Source organism: Thalassophryne amazonica, chromosome 8, assembly GCF_902500255.1.
Source record: "Thalassophryne amazonica chromosome 8, fThaAma1.1, whole genome shotgun sequence".
Classification (NCBI taxonomy): Eukaryota; Metazoa; Chordata; class Actinopteri; order Batrachoidiformes; family Batrachoididae; genus Thalassophryne; species Thalassophryne amazonica.
In genome coordinates, this window is record NC_047110.1 from 111,493,825 (window position 1) to 111,514,255 (window position 20,431).

At 42.9% G+C, this 20,431-nt stretch overlaps 1 protein-coding gene across 1 annotated transcript in view; it reads left to right on the forward strand.

Moving 5' to 3' along the window:
• The window catches only part of calb2a (calbindin 2a), a 66,277-nt gene that overhangs the window by 26,352 nt on the left and 19,494 nt on the right, over positions 1–20,431 (forward strand). Inside the window, 1 exon segment of the mRNA XM_034177270.1 lies at positions 6,403–6,459. Within this exon segment, the coding sequence (XP_034033161.1) occupies positions 6,403–6,459 (57 nt within the window).

The following is a 20,431-nucleotide window of genomic DNA, read 5'->3' on the forward strand; positions in this document are numbered from 1 at the left end:
GGCTTTCAGGGACAATTTTATGGGAATTAAACAGATTACGGGGTGTTACTGCCACTTTAAGGACGGCCCACAACTGCTGAGAGTGCAGCGTGCTTCCAGCCCCCATCGACAGGCTGACACCCCGCTGGAACAACCAGATCATTTCCAACGTGAAGGCTTTGTTGATCCGGGACGTCGTCGGACTTTCACAAAAAGGCAGAAGACGTGGACATCAGCACTTTTTCGGCACATTCCACCATTACAGAAGTTTTTTTCATGGAAAGAAAAGCGGAGGGACGCGCCACGGAGCCGTTCATTACGCGGGACAAAACCCCCTCGGTGTTGGTCTCACAGGACGGCTTTCAGGTGGATTTCAGACGGATTCCGGTTGCTTTCCAGTCGTGTGATTATCCGATTGTGATTGTGCATGAGCTGGACATGCCAGAACATGTCCCGTGAGGCTTCATCACGGCGTTGCTTTGCTTTGCTGCTCCACCGCGCGTCGCGGTGCAGCCACTCCTCTGTCCATGACAAAAACTCCTGTAACAGTGAAATGTGCCGTTCATTTTTAAACTGGACACTGTCTTGATCCGGTATGTCATCTGACTAGCACAGGAATTGTGAAAAGACGTGGACATCAGCACTTTTCCGGCACATTAAGACAGACGTGCGGAGGAGTTCCGCGTGTCACAGTGCAGCCGCTCGGCGCAAAGCAACGCCGTGATGAAGCCTCACAGGACATGTTCTGGCATGTCCAGCTCATGCACAATCACAATCGGATATTCACACGACTGGAAAGCAACCGGAATCCGTCTGAAATCCACCTGAAATCTGTTTAATCCCCATAAAATCGTCCCTGAAAGCCATATTAATTTTTCAAACGGCGTCCACCTGGAGGTCTCTCACAGTTTCTGGAAAAAATTGATGCAGCAAAGCTCTAAATCATTCAGACATTTATTCGCAATAAAAATCAGACGAGAGGGTGGACCAGTGCTCACACAAAGCCTGCTCACAGGCGAATGACGCAACCGACAGGCGTGAAAAAACTCACGCATGCGCACGAGGGTTCTAGCTTGTCTGACGCAATTACACGTGATTCAAATCCATATGGTTTTTTAAAAAAATAATAAGGTCAGATACTTTTCTAATAGACCTCGTACATATGAAATAAACTGTGGGAAAGAGAAGATCCATCAGTTTTTAAAATACATCTGTCTGTCTGCGTTCTTGTCTCCCCGTCTGTCTGCATTCTTGTATCCCGTCTGTCTGCGTTCTTGTCTCCCTGTCTGTCTGCGTTCGTGTATCCCCGTCTGTCTGCATTCTTGTATCCCGTCTGTCTGCGTTCTTGTCTCCCAGTCTGTCTGCGTTCTTGTCTCTGTCTGCGTTCTTGTATCCCCGTCTGTCTGCGTTCTTGTCTCCCTGTCTGTCTGCGTTCTTGTATCCTGTCTGTCTGCATTCTTGTCTCCCCATCTGTCTGCGTTCTTGTCTCCCCGTCTGTCTGCGTTCTTGTCTCCCGTCTGTCTGTGTTCTTGTCTCCTTGTCTGTCTGCGTTATTGTATCCCGTCTGTCTGCGTTCTTGTCTCCCGTCTGTCTGCATTCTTGTCTCCCGTCTGTCTGCATTCTTGTCTCCCCGTCTGTCTGCGTTCTTGTCTCCCGTCTGTCTGCGTTCCCATCTCCCCGTCTGTCTGCGCTCTTGTCTCCCCGTCTGTCTGCGCTCTTGTATCCCGTCTGTCTGCGTTCTTGTCTCCCGTCTGTCTGTGTTCTTGTCTCCTCGTCTGTCTGTGTTCTTGTATCCCGTCTGTTTGCGTTCCCGTCTCCCCGTCTGTCTGCGTTCTTGTATCCCATCTATCTGCGTTCTTGTCTCCCAGTCTTTCTGCGTTCTTGTCTCCCGTCTGTCTGCGTTCTTGTCTCCCAGTCTGTCTGCGTTCCCGTCTCCCCGTCTGTCTGCGTTCTTGTATCCCGTCTGTCTGCGTTCTTGTCTCCCAGTCTGTCTGCGTTCTTGTATTCCGTCTGTCTGCTTTCTTGTATCCCGTCTGTCTGCGTTCTTGTCTCCCCGTCTGTCTGCGTTCTTGTCTCCCAGTCTGTCTGCTTTCTTGTATCCCATCTGTCTGCGTTCTTGTATCCCATCTGTCTGTGTTCCCGTCTCCCTGTCTGTCTGTGTTCTTGTATCCCGTCTGTCTGCGTTCTTGTATCCCGTCTTTCTGCGTTCTTGTCTCCCCGTCTGTCTGCGTTCTTGTCTCCCAGTCTGTCTGCTTTCTTGTATCCCATCTGTCTGCGTTCTTGTATCTCGTCTGTCTGCGTTCCCGTCTCCCTGTCTGTCTGTGTTCTTGTATCCCGTCTGTCTGCGTTCTTGTATCCTGTCTGTCTGCGTTCTTGTCTCCCCGTCTGTCTGCATTCTTGTCTCCCCGTCTGTCTGCGTTCTTGTATCCAGTCTGTCTGCGTTCTTGTCTCCCCGTCTGTCTGCATTCTTGTCTCCCCGTCTGTCTGCGTTCTTGTATCCAGTCTGTCTGCATTCTTGTCTCCCAGTCTGTCTGCGTTCTTGTCTCCCCGTCTGTCTGCGTTCTTGTATCCCGTCTGTCTGCGTTCTTGTCTCCCCGTCTGTCTGCATTCTTGTCTCCCCGTCTGTCTGCGTTCTTGTATCCCGTCTGTCTGCGTTCTTGTCTCCCCGTCTGTCTGCGTTCTTGTATCCCGTCTGTCTGCGTTCTTGTCTCCCCGTCTGTCTGCGTTCGTGTCTCCCAGTCTGTCTGTGTTCTTGTCTCCCCGTCTGTCTGCGTTCTTGTCTCCCCGTCTGTCTGCATTCTTGTATCCCGTCTGTCTGCGTTCTTGTCTCCCCGTCTGTCTGCGTTCGTGTCTCCCTGTCTGTCTGTGTTCTTGTATCCCGTCTGTCTGCGTTCTTGTCTCCCCGTCTGTCTGCGTTCTTGTCTCCCCATCTGTCTGCATTCTTGTCTCCCCGTCTGTCTGCGTTCTTGTCTCCCCGTCTGTCTGCGTTCTTGTATCCCGTCTGTCTGCGTTCTTGTCTCCCCGTCAGTTTTTGGAGGCTGCCCCTGACCAGGATAAACTTTTTTGAAGAGAAAGTTCTATGATAAAAGAAGAGTAGAAATATTTTGGTGATCATCCTCACATGCTTTGACCTCTGAACATTTTCACCTCTGAACCGTTTATGCCGTTCTTTAGTGTTCTTGTCTTCTGCCATGACAGAGATGAATGTTGGCCATTATCACCCGAGTGGAGCTCTGTGCTCTCTGAGCCCAATCAATCAATCAATTTTTTTTTTTTTATATAGCGCCAAATCACAATAAACAGTTGCCCCAAGGCGCTTTATATTGTAAGGCAAGGCCATACAATAATTATGTAAACCCCAACGGTCAAAACGACCCCCTGTGAGCAAGCACTTGGCTACAGTGGGAAGGAAAAACTCCCTTTTAACAGGAAGAAACCTCCAGCAGAACCAGGCTCAGGGAGGGGCAGTCTTCTGCTGGGACTGGTTGGGGCTGAGGGAGAGAACCAGGAAAAAGACATGCTGTGGAGGGGAGCAGAGATCAATCACTAATGATTAAATGCAGAGTGGTGCATACAGAGCAAAAAGAGAAAGAAACAGTGCATCATGGGAACCCCCCAGCAGTCTACGTCTATAGCAGCATAACTAAGGGATGGTTCAGGGTCACCTGATCCAGCCCTAACTATAAGCTTTAGCAAAAAGGAAAGTTTTAAGCCTAATCTTAAAAGTAGAGCGTCAGCGTCTACTTTTTAAATCATCTCGTCTCTGCGCCTTTAACCAGTTCCACTGACTCTTTAATGGGACTCACTGCAACCAGCTTTTCTACAGATTGTTTTCACACAGTTTGGCCAAAATTGAAAACAGTGTTTTGTTTTTTAGGGGGAAAATAAATGAGGGTGCAGACGTTTTCCTCACTGCAACTTAAGGGGCCACGAAATGTAAAGACATTTTATGTACATATAAACAGGTCTGTTGTTGAGTCAGTGGCTGAAGTTTCATCTCTTGAACACCAGATGGCACACCCGCCCGTTTTGAGAAAGGAGTGCATTTCCACATTTCCAAAATGCCACAAAGAACCACCAAAAAATAAATAAAAGTACTTAATTTTCTCAAATTTGGAGTCAGTCAGGGTCAGTCAGGGTCAGTCTGGGTAAATTGTCACACCCAGTTTCACTCCATTTCATTACGTTCCTCCCCCATTTCATAATTATCAGACCATTTTGCTCTAGGTCATTACATTTTGTCCATTTCATATTGTAGTATAGCTCCATCTTAAGGAGGAACTCTGGGATATTTTAAAGATGTTTTTTGGTTCAAGCTTTCATTAACGAAAAACAAGGATTACAAATCGGTTTAGCATCGAGTTAGAATGCTGGCACTTTCATAGACTGTAGCAGAAAAATCAAACCTCTCATCGCCACTCGGCAATAGCTTTTTATAGACAATGCAGAGTTGCATCTCCAAACAGAAAGGCTAAGGTAAGTAAGTCACTGCCTGTAAAATCTGTTGTTTAACCCTACGACCACATCAGCTATAAGTAACAGCAACAGAGGCTAAGTGTCGACTTGCCATTCATTTTCAATCAGAGCAGGTGTTTTGCAGCGACAAGAGACAATGGTCACTCTGCCACCAGCTAGGTGGCGCCAAAATAGACCAGAAGTGTACTTCATACAAATGGTGAGCAAAGCAACACAGTGACTGTCAGTCCGAGGCAGCGTGATGTCAGGTGGTTGTTTGCTTGGACAAATATAATCTAACATTGTGGAAAATGCTCTGAAACAGCTTATTTTTCTTTAAGTCTAACATGTTTCTGATATATCGCAAACATTAACAAGAAATAAACACTTTTAAATCTAAAAGTGCTGTTTTGTAACAAGATAACACATCTGAAATGATTTACAAGACATCTTTCAGAGATGTTAGCGCACACGCCCATTAAGCGACAGGTGCCAACTGCTTGTCACTGTCATTTTTAGCTAATGTGACCGTAGCGTTAATACATTTGCGAACATTTGCTGAGGTAATCATCACATTTACACACAGAGATCATCTATGTGCTGACAGTTACAATGACGTGTGTGTCTGTTCAGTGGCAACAAGGCGCAGTTTTGTGTGAGGAATTTACTGAACATCATATGTTTACATAGAACAGCTGTTTTTGTTCCGAGCAAAAAGTTGAACCCAAAACATCTAAAAATAGAGTTCAGGTTCAAAAATCCCAGAGTTGTCCTTCTAGTTTGTGTTCCATTAAATTCAGTTGATCAGGGTTGACATTTTTATTACATAACCGCTACGTTCTCGGAGCTTAACCAAGTGGGTTAAGTTGCACTTTGCTAAGCTTTAGCCGGCCTGCATGAATATTTCAGGATAACTGTTAAGAGTCAACATTCTGTAGATACTTTGTTCAGCTCAACATTAAAGAAGATCGAACAATTAAAGAAAAGTGGAATTTGACAATAATTATAGGATAAAACAAACATTTTAAAGCCATTCTCAGCACACACACACACACACAAACTCTGTGCATGAAAATAAGAACATTCTTCTAGTAAATGAATGTTTCAAAGTGTCCACATTTTCTGCCATGTGAATAATGAATGATTGCAGCGGCAACTCAAGCTATTCTGAGGAGTTAGATCTACAAACACTTCAGTATAAATTGTATAATTTATTCTCCAAAACTCTCCCAGAAGATGAGAAAATGTCAAATTTTCCGTTAGATCTCTGCCTCGAACAATGGCGGAGGAGCCAATTTCAAACCAATTATGCGGAGGAGAGGTTCTTCTCATCTTCATTGCCGTACTGTCGAGAGTAAGAGTAGTGAAATTAAAGGAGAAAGGTTGAAATAAGAAAGAGATGGAACATGTCACAAATACGCAGGATCTATGAAAAACAGAGAAAATGTTTGAATCAAAAAGCAAAAACGAGGAGAAAAACGTGTCATTTTTCTGCTGAAAGGTGCAGGGAAGAGGAAGTGAGCAGAGGAGTTCTTAAAGGATTACAAGGAGGAAAGAGTCTATTTTCAGAGTCATATATAATGGATAAGACCACTGTAACTCCTCTGCACGGCCTCCGAGGAGGAGGAGCAGGAGGAGGAGGGAGGATATCCATCTTTGATAAGAAGGCCTTCTTTGGACAGGGACAGCTGCTAGATTAAAAACGTTCATTAAAAAGACTTTCTGTGGTTGTTGGTGGCGGCTCAGTGTTGAGAAGCGTGTGATTACAGTGACGCTTCAGGATTTCTGCTCTGGCTGCACTTAAGCAGCGTGCTTGGGTTTGATCAGAAAGGATTTATGGAGGGCGGAGATGTTAATCTCTGAGGATGAGTGTTGTGTGTTTGTGTGAACATGTCTTTAATCTACTTGCACATGTTGGACTGGTTTATGCTTTTTTTTTTTTTTGTTTTTTGTTTTTTGTTTTTTTAGGCATGGCGGAGCTATGACACAGACCGCAGCGGCTACATCGAAGCAAACGAACTCAAGGTACGTTGCAGTGAGGACACTCGGAGCGAGTACCTCTGCCAAGGCCCCAAACAACTCATCTTACAGAAAACTCTATTCTTTAGTAAAATGGCACATATGAACCAAAAACCTTTAACATGCTGGATTGTTGCATCAGTCCCACGATTTGACAGACTGTTTGGATTCTGAACCGGCAAACCCAAATTTCCAACATGTCGGAGACACTTGTGATGTAAATTTAGAACCCGACTCAAGACTTAAGGGGGGGGGACCACAAATGCATTGCATAGTCAACATCAATGTTATTTCTTTTATTTTTTTTTTCTTTTTTTGCGTGTAAATATGCTTTCCAGTAGCAGTGATGATTTTCACTTAATGGCGCCTAGCTAATATGCTTTATTTTGTAATTACTGCTAGTGTTTGTTTACTGTTACTTGTTATCTCTACGTTTGTTGTTATGGAGGAGCAAAAAAAAAAAAAAAAAATTCATTAATATATGACAGACCCACAGCTGAAATAAAAAAAAGTCTTGCTGTAAAGGCCGTTCACTTCAGTGGAAAACTACGGCGGGAACAGTGTGTCTCGTGGAAAAAAAACGCACAAGTTTATCCGATTTTGGAGGTGTGTGACCACGAAGAATCTGAGAGAAAGCAACAACAGGTGACGATGGCAGATGGCGGTGTTCACAGTCTCAGTGGGGGAGCTGTGATGTGGACTTGGGACTTGAAACTGCTACCAGTCATTTGCATTAGCGATGTGTATGCTAACCTGCTTCTTTGCTGTGGACGGACAAATGAAAGAATCAAGTAACACAAACATGACGACAGCTGTCAGCTGACCGTCATGTGGAACTTGGACGTATCGGAGTGGGGGTGAGGAGTCTGTTTACATCTGAAGCTGTGAGAAACCGGAGCAGCACCAGACAGCAGAACCATATTGTACGTGGCTGTTGTGTGCGAACACGGGAGGAGTAAGACCAGCGGAACACACTTGTGTTTCAGGGCATGTAGTTGTTACGACTTTGTTTGTGGTTATCCAATCTTTTTTAGATGTATTTGTAAGTTGTAAAGGAGGCAGAACCAGAAATACATTTGTTGCAAACCTCTGGAAAATTCAGGCAAATATAAATAGTGCGCCCCCCTATGGTGGTTCATATGTACCTTTTTAAAAGATAGGGGGATTTTTTTTTTAAATATTCTAAAATTATTTGAATAGAAAAGCTAATATCAACGGCACGTTGGACTAAGTTGGCCCGCCGACTGTCTTCATCTCAATCTACAGATATCTGCAGTCGTCAGGGGGGCATTTTATGGTGTTGCCCTGCTGCACAGAGTCCACTGCTGTTTCACTGACTTAATAATAATAATAATAATAATAATAATAAATTTTATTTATATTGCAGTTTACATTTGATTCCAAATCTCAAAGTGCTACAGAGACAAAAAATAACTGTAAGAACATCATAAAAAATACACCTCAGCTGTAAGCTGTAAGCTTTTCTAAAAAGATACATTTTTTTAGTCCTGTCTTAAAGGTCTTAAGCTGCAGACGTCCTCGGCCGTCTCGTTGAGGTGTTGGTGAGCACTGGATCCATGCCTCGAGAGCGCAGCTCCTCCAGCCTCGACTATCTAGGCTCTACCGCTCCTCCGGTCTTACACTGTCTCAGGTCCTGTGAGTGGACAACTGAACCACAGGCTCTGTGTCTATAATCACACTCACCTTGAGCACATTAACCTGGGCCTGAAGGTCAACAGGTCCAGGCCCATGACCCAAGGCCCTGGATGTTAGTGATCCAGAACTCATAAATCAAGCCCTGGTCTTCCATCTGGATCCAGAATTACTTCCTTCCTTTCATTCTAGCCATCTGTCACCATCATCAGCAGGGTGGCGGTTGGTGACCAGGCAGAGCACACAGGTCAACATGGTCGGTGGTCCCCCCCGTTCCATTTCATTTACTGGGTAATTCTACAGTAACGGAATTACAATAGAGCAGATTTCTAACGGTAAACTAAAGTACCCCACTATAATCAGCGTGGGTGTCTCCAACATGTCTGACTTCCATGTTTGTGGCGTCACTTGAAAATAATCTAAAATTTCTATTCTAGGCAACTTTTCAGAAGGTTTCATCATGAAAATTCTTTTCTGATGAAATGTGTGTGTGTGTGTGTGTGTGTGTGGGGGGGGGGTCATATGAAAACATGGGTGAAAAGGTAACCTCCTTGGCAGAAGTATTAACACACTGTGTTTTAAATTAATTGCTCTGATATTTCTGAGAATTGCATTTTGCAGGTCGTCCCCAGACTGGGATAACCTGCAGTGCAATGTTATCAGTACTATAAACAATCTGTATTTATTGATCTGCTCGTATCATGTACTTATTTTCTATTTGTTGTCTTTTGTTTCTACGTCTCTCACCAACAGAAAACATAAACAACTGTAATTATCAAATAATAAATCACAATAACTAGAAAAAGATGGATGCATTATTTCATTTATTCATAAATGTAAAGTTAATAAGTCCCCGTTGCACTGTTGTCATGAGAAACCACTCCTGTCAGAAATTCTAGCAATGACGTCTTCTGTTAATACCTCATTTCTAGCAACTGTAACTACAGTTTACTGGGGCAAAGCAACATATACCATATTATTCTGAATATAGTGCAACCCTGATTACAAGACAGCCCCCTTTTCTAAGACATATTTGTGTAAAAAAAAAAAAGAAACTTAAAAATAAAGACAGTGTGTTCATTTGAAAATAATGATAATTAAAAAGGCATATTTTATGTCCAGTCCATGTACTGAGACACTTCTACTGTCTGCTAGAATTTTTAAGACAGTTGTTTTGGGCTTCAACATTACATTCTATCACACCAAATTTCTTGGCTGCTTGAGAGTCTCTCGATGACTCAGCAGCATTTATCACCATGAGCTCATAGTTTGCAGCATAAATTTTCCTGTTGACGGTTAACTTACCAAATTTTGAGACACACTATTTAAGGACAGTCACCATGCAGCACCTGTAAGCTAATGAAAAGGCTCAGCCTCTTCAGTCCTGGGGTAGTTTCAGATGTATATGGCATGTAAAGGACAAGAGACTCTGAACATCAGACAGCCAGATTTCTTTCATTTTTTATTCATTGCTATATGGAGTTCATTCCAAGTTAACAACATCAGCTACACACAAAGTTTGTAGCTGATAAAAAAGAAAAAAGAAAGAAGAAAGATTACATTGTCCTCTCTGAACCCTTGCGATAGCCCGAGTCTGTGTTCTATAAAACACCTTTTAACATTTTGTGTCCGATATCACAGCAGTAGCATTCAGGTTTTATCGCGGCACCAGTTTGTCTTCTTCATTAGCAACAGATAAGCTGTCAGAGGAAGCAATTTGAAACACAAACCAGCTGATAACCATTTCTGTTCATTTGTAAATGTTCAGTTGCTCCTATCTTAGTCAGTCGAACCATATGTCTGAATATAATCAGAACTCTTTAGAAAAATGAATAATGTGACATACAGTTATATAAATAACATATTTTCATAAGAAAATTGTAAAGCATGTACATTGTGATGTTGACTCGTCACACACTGTTGATTTATTCCACAATTAAGCCACTGTGTTTGTCTTATTTTTTCCTGTTACGAATGTGTTTCAAACTTGATTAATTTTGTGCGGCGGCACAGGAAAAACACCTCCGTGTTGATAACCATTTGTAAAATCCAGGCGGCTTTTGATGGCTTTCAGTGGAGTGAGTATATGAGAAATTGTTTAACAGCTGGACATGTTCCAACTTGTCCTTAAGGCTTCCAACAGAGGTGTTTTTCCTGTGGCGGAGCGTCGCAGCGGCTGCGAGCCGACGCTGCAATCCGTCCGCACGTCTTTCATTAATAAAATCTCCTTTAACAGTGGAATATCCGGATAAAATGCTGAAACCGACTTCTTCTGAAACTTCTCTGTTCTCTCACGACGTCCTGGATCAATAGAGCCTGAAATGTGAAGGTTTTCAGCTTGAAACAGGCTGACGACGGCGCCTGGGAGCGCTGCACGACGTCCCGTTCCGTGGGAAGTGTTATGTGTCAGACGCAGTCGGAGAACCGACCAGCGTTTGAAGTAGGACCCAGCATAAAGGAAACAGAGCACGGTTCAAAGGATAACAGAATTTAATGACATAACAGTGAGTGCTAAACAAATAAGTGCGCGGTCTGGCGAGGTGGAAGAACGGTGCGCTCCCAGCAACACAAACGGTCCGGAGCCAGAACAGTTCGGACCCAAGGACCCCGCCGACACTCCCCAGGTGGCCGTGACCAACCGAGTCTGTGAAAGAAGAAACCATCATGTGAGTCCACCACTCCACACACAGAGAGACCGCTCAAAGGTGTACATAAACAGCAAACACTTCCTGGCTTAATCACCAATCAGCTTCCCACCCTGCAGGCATGGAACACCCAGTTCAACTCTCCACTGCAGTGGAAGCTGATTAAACGACTAACATAACAGCTCAATATAATAAGGTGTGAGGGACACCACATTTACTGACTGTACTCATGTTAGTCACAAAACCTAAAGTACCTCAGGAAGTGTGCTGACGAGCGTGAGACCTCACCCCCCTCCTCTTTCACAGACCATGGCATCAAACCTGGTACGGTCTCTGCGTCCATGATGATGAGATGGTTCTCTAAACGTCGATCTCACCCGTCTGGTCACAAGGTCGAGTCTCTGGCCAATACACACTGTGTACTCCAGACTTAAATGCAACCATGCCCCAATCCATATAGATGCACCAGAGCTGTGAGTCCTGACGAGCTGCACATGACCAGCCTCAGGTGATCAGGGTGAGGTCCTAATAACTCAGCCACACAGCCACTCAGTCCTGAACGCATGCCACCTGGAAGGAAAAACAAAAGACAGAAAACAGAAGACAGAAACAAAAGCCAGCCAGGCACCCCAGCCACAACAGGAAGTCCTTAAAGCAACAGTATCACCTCAAAATCTCTCATCAGCCGTTAAAATTTTCACCGAAAACCAACTTAATTTTTCGAACCGTGTCCACTTCTATGTGTCTCACAGGTTTAGAAAAAATTTTGATCAAACAAAGCGCCAGTCTCTTAATATTTTTTTTTCTGGCGCCGGGTCTGACAAAATGGAAGCAAATGCACACAAGCGGAAAAAAGTTTTTGTGTCTCCAAAGTGAGAGAGAGAGAGGTAATGTGTAACCACTGCTAGGATTCACACAGCAGCAAATTAAGGAGCTGAAGTCCGTAGCTGTTGCATTTAAAGATTAACAAAAGTAAAGCACAGTTAATTAAGATAAAAGAAACAATTCCAACCTTGTATCAGTAGAAGAGCGGAGAGAAGTCCAGGCGCTGAGGACTCAATCCATTCACAGGGGCGGGAGCGGCCGCCTGCTCTTCCTGCAATCTGATTGGCCACCCTGTATGCTTCTCCATTGTCATTGGCTGTTGGTCATGTCAATCGTGCTCAATGTAAGTCTCCGTTGTGTGATCAAACGGAAACAAAACTGAAACCTAGAATAAGACTGCGCCGTGTATGAAACACTACAGAACTTTTATGTTGACACAAATTCAGGAAGTGGCTCTGCAGCTGCACCGATTAAATGCTGTAGCTTCACCGATCACGGACTTTCCTCGTGTTGACAGCATCCCGCGGTTCGAGAACACTGTATATTTCCATAATCTCTATAAATATGGGAAGGCCGGCCCACGCACGTCTAAACGTGCAGCGGCCCACCGGGCAAATGCCCAAAATCACAGATTATCAGTCCGAGCCTGATCTCTGATGTGTCGATTCAGCCCCATGAAACAAATATTATATTCTTCAATTCTTTTTGGAAATTTTGTGTTAGAATGACTGAGGAGAAGTGCGCCTGATTGGAGAGCGCTGCTTTTCTGGGGTCAGTAATTCTGTTTCACCGATTAGACAGTTTGTGTTGTAATGGAATCACATTTTTTCCAGTTGGCCGGACGCAGTTGAGTTCACTCGGGTGTGGCCTTTTAGAAGCATTTCAAAAAAAAAAAGTGCAGATGAAAGCTGAGGAAGCAGACATGTAAGACCAACACACGACTATGGGCACAGGTGGAAAATAGGTTTTGTTTTTGTTTTTTAAATTGAAAAACAACAGCAAATGTTCAGACGGGTGACAAATGAAAGGAAAAATGGACATAAAACGTCTTGGTAAGGTGTTGAACCACCCCATGCCACCTGAATAACTTCAGTACACCTTAACCCCTTAACGCCCGAATTTATATAGCTGTATATAAAAAAATGTTTTGTGTGTGTTTTTGCCTTTAAGTAGATGGTAAATAATGTTGAGATTATTCATTTCACTTTTGCACAAAAACTAGATAGTAATATTGGGTATTCTGGTAATGACTTTATGTTATAATGTTATAATAATAATGATGGTATGTTGCAAATTTGCGACAACGGGTATACAGGTCAATTTGGTAAGTTGCATATTTGAGTCAGAGATTGTAGCATATATGCGACGATGGGCGTTAAGGGGTTAACATTGATTCTATAAGGCTCTACTGAGAGATGAAACTCAATTCTCCCAAAGGCTGTTCCCTCATGTGGTCTTTTGGCGCCATCCCAAACATTGGTCCAAAATCTCCCATATGTGTCCAGTTGGGTTGCAATCTGGTGACAGGCAGGAGCATTTGAGTCTGATCCTTCACTGACCCGAACACTGAGGATGCCTGTGAGATCTTTGCTGGATCAGTGGATGCTGTTTGCTGCACTTGAGAAGCTGGATGAGGACTCCGAGTGTTTGTGGTTTTTCCACATTAACACGAAGAACCAATGACTGAAAGTTGTTGTGATTCACTGATCTTAGCTGGGATGACCCTTATGAAGTTTTGTGGTAGTTTGACAGGTGGTTGACGATGCCAAAATCCTTGCAAGAGAATGAAAGTTAAAGTCTTTAGTCCTGAGGCTTCCCGTCTCACTCTATGGTTGTGAGACCCGGACACCAACCAGTGAGCGGAGGTCTTGAATACTAGCTCTCTCCTGAGAATACTTGGGTATCGCTGTGACTTTGTGTCAAAGCAGCATGTCCTTAAGGAGACTCAGATGATGAAAACTACTTGCATCATGAAGGACTATCAGCTACAGTATTGTGGTCATGTGGCTCAATTCCATCAACATGCAATGAAGTCTTCTGTTAATATCTCATTTCTAGCAACTGTAACTACAATTTACTGGGGCAAAGCAACATACTACAGCGCAACCCTGATTACAAGACAACCCCCTTTTCTAAGACATATTTTTGGGGAAAAAAAGACAGAATTTTTAAGACAGTTGTTTTGGGTTGACCATTTTTCAACATTACATTCTGTCACACCAAATTTCTTCGCTGCTTGAGAGTCCCTTGATGACTCTGCAGCATTTATCACCATGAACTCATAATTTGCAGCATCATTTTTCCTGTTGACGGTTAACCTAGCAAAATTTGAGCCGGTCACTGTTTCCCACCACCATGCAGCACCTGTAAGCTAATTAAAAGGTTCAGCCACTTCAGTCCTGGGGCGCACTATGTATATGACATGTAAAGGACTAGACTCTGAACATCAGACAGCCATATTTCTTTTGAAGAACAAACATGGTCTTATATTCAGAACAATACAAACAAGGATGTGGTCAACAAAGTCATTTTTCATTTGTCACTATATTCATGGAATATAGTGAATATAGTGGAATGTTGTTAAACATGAATGAATTCCATTCAGGTTTAACAACATTCCACTATATTCCACAGCTACACACAAAGTTTTCAGCTGATACAATTTGGATACTAAATAGTACAAGCTCATTTATTGTCAGGGCTTGTACTACTTCAGCTTCCAAATTGTAGTAAAAGTGCATTACACGTCTCATTATGGTTCATTTCCACTGACATTACTGTCAAACATCACATTTACATATGTTGATTTGCAAAGGAACATTTGAACATGATCCAGTGTGTAAGTGTGTCTATGCTGAGCATCCCATCAACTGGAAGAGGCAAAGGAGAAGCCAAAAGCTTGCCTTTCTGTGGTGGATAGATGGCTTCTTTCAGGTGGTGGGGATGGATTGGTGGTCTATCTGGGTGGACCAATCAGGACCCAGGGTACTGCTGTAGTACGGTGCACAGTAACCTATGCTGAGTAAAATTTACTTTGCTGGGATAACATTTGGTCCCAGTCTAAATAGAGTAAAATACACTCTATTACAGAGTGAAATCAGCTCTATAATCTTGTCAAATCAAGTGTTTCTACTCCAATAAGAGTTGATTTTACACTGTGATAGAGTTGATTTAGCACTGTGATAGAGTATATTTAACTTTGTTCAAGCTGGGACCAAATGTTATCCCAGCAGAGTAACTTTACTCTGCAAAATTTACTGTGTGGATGCAGTGAGGCACGGCACAGTCAAACCATTCAGTGGCCCCCTCCTGCCCTGTGGATGGGGTGTTGTCACTTTCTTCAGTCATTTATTCAGGATATTCTCTTAATTTGTTACCATCTGTATGATTTCATTAAAATCCAACTGTTTTATAAACCCAACAACATCCCAGTGGTGGATCCCGACAGCTCAACCTCCCTTCCATTTACCCCTACTCTCACAGCAACCCGAATACAAGGACTGTAGTCTCACACTGTACTCTGCTAAAAGCGTCCTTGCAAAAGTTCCAACAAGCCGGTAACCTCGACAAAAATTTCACTGTATGCCAAATATGAGTGAAGAAAGCTCAAAGTTCAAAATCACATAAAATTTGGAAAGCTTATTGAATGATATCTCATGAGGGGGTTTCTTGTACCTAATATTGATTTTCTTGTATGGAGATTCCAACCATCTTTAAGGGCCCCGTCACACTTAGCATGAATGAAGCGCGAATCGGCCCGAATGGGAAAAACAGCCAAAATTCTAGCCGCATTCATGAGGGACAGACATTCATACAGACATGTATAAATGCCGTACAAATACCCAGAATGTGTTCTGAAGCTGCGTCGAAGGATTTGTGCACATTTGCAGTGCAGCAGCTCCCAAATCCATGTCGACTACCCAGAGTGCAGGTTGAATGCTGACAACACAGCACGAAACACAACAAAATAAAAATCAAATAAAAGAAAAAAGACAAAGAATAAAAAACTAGTATGAAACCCCACAATGCCGGCAGAATGCAACAGCAATATGCAGAATGCACCTCCAATGGCGTACGTGCCACCCAAGGTCTGGGTGGAAGGCAAGGAAGGGGAGGGGCATGTCAGAGCAAGCATTGTGGTACGCTCTTCTTAAGAACTGCTGTGTCCCACTTTTGGATGTTGAATGACATCCAACCCATGAACTGATTAACTGAGATCATCAGTTAATCAGTTCAAAAAAATTGATTGATTGATTGATCATCATCATCAATTTTATTTATATAGCGCCAAATCACAACAAACAGTTGCCCCAAGGCGCTTTATATTGTAAGGCAAGGCCATACAATAATTACGTAAAAATCCCAAAGGTCAAAACGACCTCCTGTGAGCAAGCACTTGGCGACAGTGGGAAGGAAAAACTCCCTTTTAACAGGAAGAAACCTCCAGCAGAACCAGGCTCAGGGAGGGGCAGTCTTCTTCTGGGACTGGTTGGGGCTGAGGGAGAGAACCAAGAAAAAGACATGCTGTGGAGGGGAGCAGAGATCAATCACTAATGATTAAATGCAGAGTGGTGCATACAGAGTAAAAAGAGAAAGAAACAGTGCATCATGGGAACCCCCCAGCAGTCTAAGTCTATAGCAGCATAGCTAAGGGATGGTTCAGGGTCACCTGATCCAGCCCTAACTATAAGCTTTAGCAAAAAGGAAAGTTTTAAGCCTAATCTTAAAAGTAGAGAGGGTGTCTGTCTCCCTGATCTGAATTGGGAGCTGGTTCCACAGGAGAGGAGCCTGAAAGCTGAAGGCTCTGCCTCCCATTCTACTCTTACAAACCCTAGGAACTACAAGTAAGCCTGCAGTCTGAGAGCGAAGCGATCTATTGGGGTGATATGGTACTATGAGGTCCCTAAGATAAGATGGGACCTGATTATTCAAAACCTTATAAGTAAGAAGAAGAATTTTAAATTCTATTCTAGAATTAACAGGAAGCCAATGAAGAGAGGCCAATATGGGTGAGATATGCTCTCTCCTTCTAGTCCGCGTCAGTACTCTAGCTGCAGCATTTTGAATTAACTGAAGGCTTTTTAGGGAACTTTTAGGACAACCTGATAATAATGAATTACAATAGTCCAGCCTAGAGGAAATAAATGCATGAATTAGTTTTTCAGCATCACTCTGAGACAAGACCTTTCTGATTTTAGAGATATTGCGTAAATGCAAAAAAGCAGTCCTACATATTTGTTTAATATGCGCTTTGAATGACATATCCTGATCAAAAATGACTCCAAGATTTCTCACAGTATTACTAGAGGTCAGGGTAATGCCATCCAGAGTAAGGATCTGGTTAGACACCATGTTTCTAAGATTTGTGGGGCCAAGTACAATAACTTCAGTTTATCTGAGTTTAAAAGCAGGAAATTAGAGGTCATCCATGTCTTTATGTCTGTAAGACAATCCTGCAGTTTAGCTAATTGGTGTGTGTCCTCTGGCTTCATGGATAGATAAAGCTGGGTATCATCTGCGTAACAATGAAAATTTAAGCAATACCGTCTAATAATACTGCCTAAGGGAAGCATGTATAAAGTGAATAAAATTGGTCCTAGCACAGAACCTTGTGGAACTCCATAATTAACTTTAGTCTGTGAAGAAGATTCCCCATTTACATGAACAAATTGTATTCTATTAGACAAATATGATTCAAACCACCGCAGCGCAGTGCCTTTAATACCTATGGCATGCTCTAATCTCTGTAATAAAATTTTATGGTCAACAGTATCAAAAGCAGCACTGAGGTCTAACAGAACAAGCACAGAGATGAGTCCACTGTCCGAGGCCATAAGAAGATCATTTGTAACCTTCACTAATGCTGTTTCTGTACTATGATGAATTCTAAAACCTGACTGAAACTCTTCAAATAGACCATTCCTCTGCAGATGATCAGTTAGCTGTTTTACAACTACCCTTTCAAGAATTTTTGAGAGAAAAGGAAGGTTGGAGATTGGCCTATAATTAGCTAAGATAGCTGGGTCAAGTGATGGCTTTTTAAGTAATGGTTTAATTACTGCCACCTTAAAAGCCTGTGGTACATAGCCAACTAACAAAGATAGATTGATCATATTTAAGATCGAAGCATTAAATAATGGTAGGGCTTCCTTGAGCAGCCTGGTAGGAATGGGGTCTAATAAACATGTTGATGGTTTGGATGAAGTAACTAATGAAAATAACTCAGACAGAACAATCTGAGAGAAAGAGTCTAACCAAATACCGGCATCACTGAAAGCAGCCAAAGATAACGATACGTCTTTCGGATGGTTATGAGTAATTTTTTCTCTAATAGTTAAAATTTTGTTAGCAAAGAAAGTCATGAAGTCATTACTAGTTAAAGTTAATGGAATATTTGGCTCAATAGAGCTCTGACTCTTTGTCAGCCTGGCTACAGTGCTGAAAAGAAACCTGGGGTTGTTCTTATTTTCTTCAATTAGTGATGAGTAGTAAGATGTCCTAGCTTTACGGAGGGCTTTTTTATAGAGCAACAGACTCTTTTTCCAGGCTAAGTGAAGATCTTCTAAATTAGTGAGACGCCATTTCCTCTCCAACTTATGGGTTATCTGCTTTAAGCTGCGAGTTTGTGAGTTATACCACGGAGTCAGGCACTTCTGATTTAAAGCTCTCTTTTTCAGAGGAGCTACAGCATCCAAAGTTGTCTTCAATGAGGATGTAAAACTATTGACGAGATACTCTATCTCACTTACAGAGTTTAGGTAGCTACTCTGCACTGTGTTGGTATATGGCATTAGAGAACATAAAGAAGGAATCATATCCTTAAACCTAGTTACAGCGCTTTCTGAAAGACTTCTAGTGTAATGAAACTTATTCCCCACTGCTGGGTAGTCCATCAGAGTAAATGTAAATGTTATTAAGAAATGATCAGACAGAAGGGAGTTTTCAGGGAATACTGTTAAGTCTTCAATTTCCATACCATAAGTCAGAACAAGATCTAAGATATGATTAAAGTGGTGAGTGGACTCATTTACATTTTGAGCAAAGCCAATTGAGTCTAATAATAGATTAAATGCAGTGTTGAGGCTGTCATTCTCAGCATCTGTGTGGATGTTAAAATCGCCCACTATAATTATCTTATCTGAACTAAGCACTAAGTCAGACAAAAGGTCTGAAAATTCACAGAGAAACTCACAGTAACGACCAGGAGGACGATAGATAACAACAAATAAAACTGGTTTTTGGGACTTCCAATTTGGATGGACAAGACTAAGAGTCAAGCTTTCAAATGAATTAAAGCTCTGTCTGGGTTTTTGATTAATTAATAAGCTGGAATGGAAGATTGCTGCTAATCCTCCGCCCCGGCCCGTGCTATGAGCATTCTGGCAGTTAGTGTGACTCGGGGGTGTTGACTCATTTAAACTAACATATTCATCCTGCTGTAACCAGGTTTCTGTAAGGCAGAATAAATCAATATGTTGATCAATTATTATATCATTTACTAACAGGGACTTAGAAGAGAGAGACCTAATGTTTAATAGACCACATTTAACTGTTTTAGTCTGTGGTGCAGTTGAAGGTGCTATATTATTTTTTCTTTTTGAATTTTTATGCTTAAATGGATTTTTACTGGTTATTGGTGGTCTGGGAGCAGGCACCATCTCTACGGGGATGGCGTATTGGGGGGATGGCAGGGGGAGAAAAGCTGCAGAGAGGTGTGTAAGACTACAACTCTGCTTCCTGGTCCCAACCCTGGATAGTCACGGTTTGGAGGATTTAAGAAAATTGGCCAGATTTCTAGAAATGAGAGCTGCTCCATCCAAAGTGGGATGGATGCCGTCTCTCCTAACAAGACCAGGTTTTCCCCAGAAGCTTTGCCAATTATCTATGAAGCCCACCTCATTTTTTGGACACCACTCAGACAGCCAGCAATTCAAGGAGAACATGCGGCTAAACATGTCACTCCCGGTCCGATTGGGGAGGGGCCCAGAGAAAACTACAGAGTCCGACATTGTTTTTACAAAGTTACACACCGATTCAGTGTTAATTTTAGTGACCTCCGATTGGCGTAACCGGGTGTCATTACTGCCGACGTGAATTACAATCTTACCAAATTTACGCTTAGCCTTAGCCAGCAGTTTCAAATTTCCTTCAATGTCGCCTGCTCTGGCCCCCGGAAGACAATTGACTATGGTTGCTGGTGTCACTAACTTGACATTTCTCAAAACAGAGTCGCCAATAACCAGAGTTTGATGCTTGGCGGGTCTGTTGCCGAGTGGGGAAAAACAGTTAGAAATGTGAACGGGTTGGCGGTGTACACGGGGCTTCTGTTTAGGGCTATGCTTCCTCCTCACAGTCACCCAGTCGGCCTGCTTTCCCGGCTGCTCGGGATCTGCCAGAGAGAAACTAACGGCGGCTAAGCTACCTTGGTCCGCACCGACTACAGGAGCCTGGCTAGCTGTAGAAATTTGAGATGCATTGACCCGCAGTGACACACAGTGCTTTTGGTTTCACTGCACCACGTCCACGTCTGGTTCACAAGATGAATGTGTGCCACAGACATTGCACATAACAATATTTTGTTTGCACTCCCTGAACGGGATGCAGTGCAGGTGCACATATGGTTCATCCATGCCACAATCAGGACATGCCGACTTGATTTGCCATGCCTGACCACGGCGAATTACCCTCAAACGCATTCAGACTTTTTTGAATGCTGTTTTCATGTCATCAGCATGCAGTCACACTGTGATCAGACCACACTCCGACTGCTGCTCGAGTTTTCTCCACTTAAAATGCAGCTCGATAACTGTGTGGATGTGCACTACATTCAAGCTGGTCACGTGATTGTGCCTGAC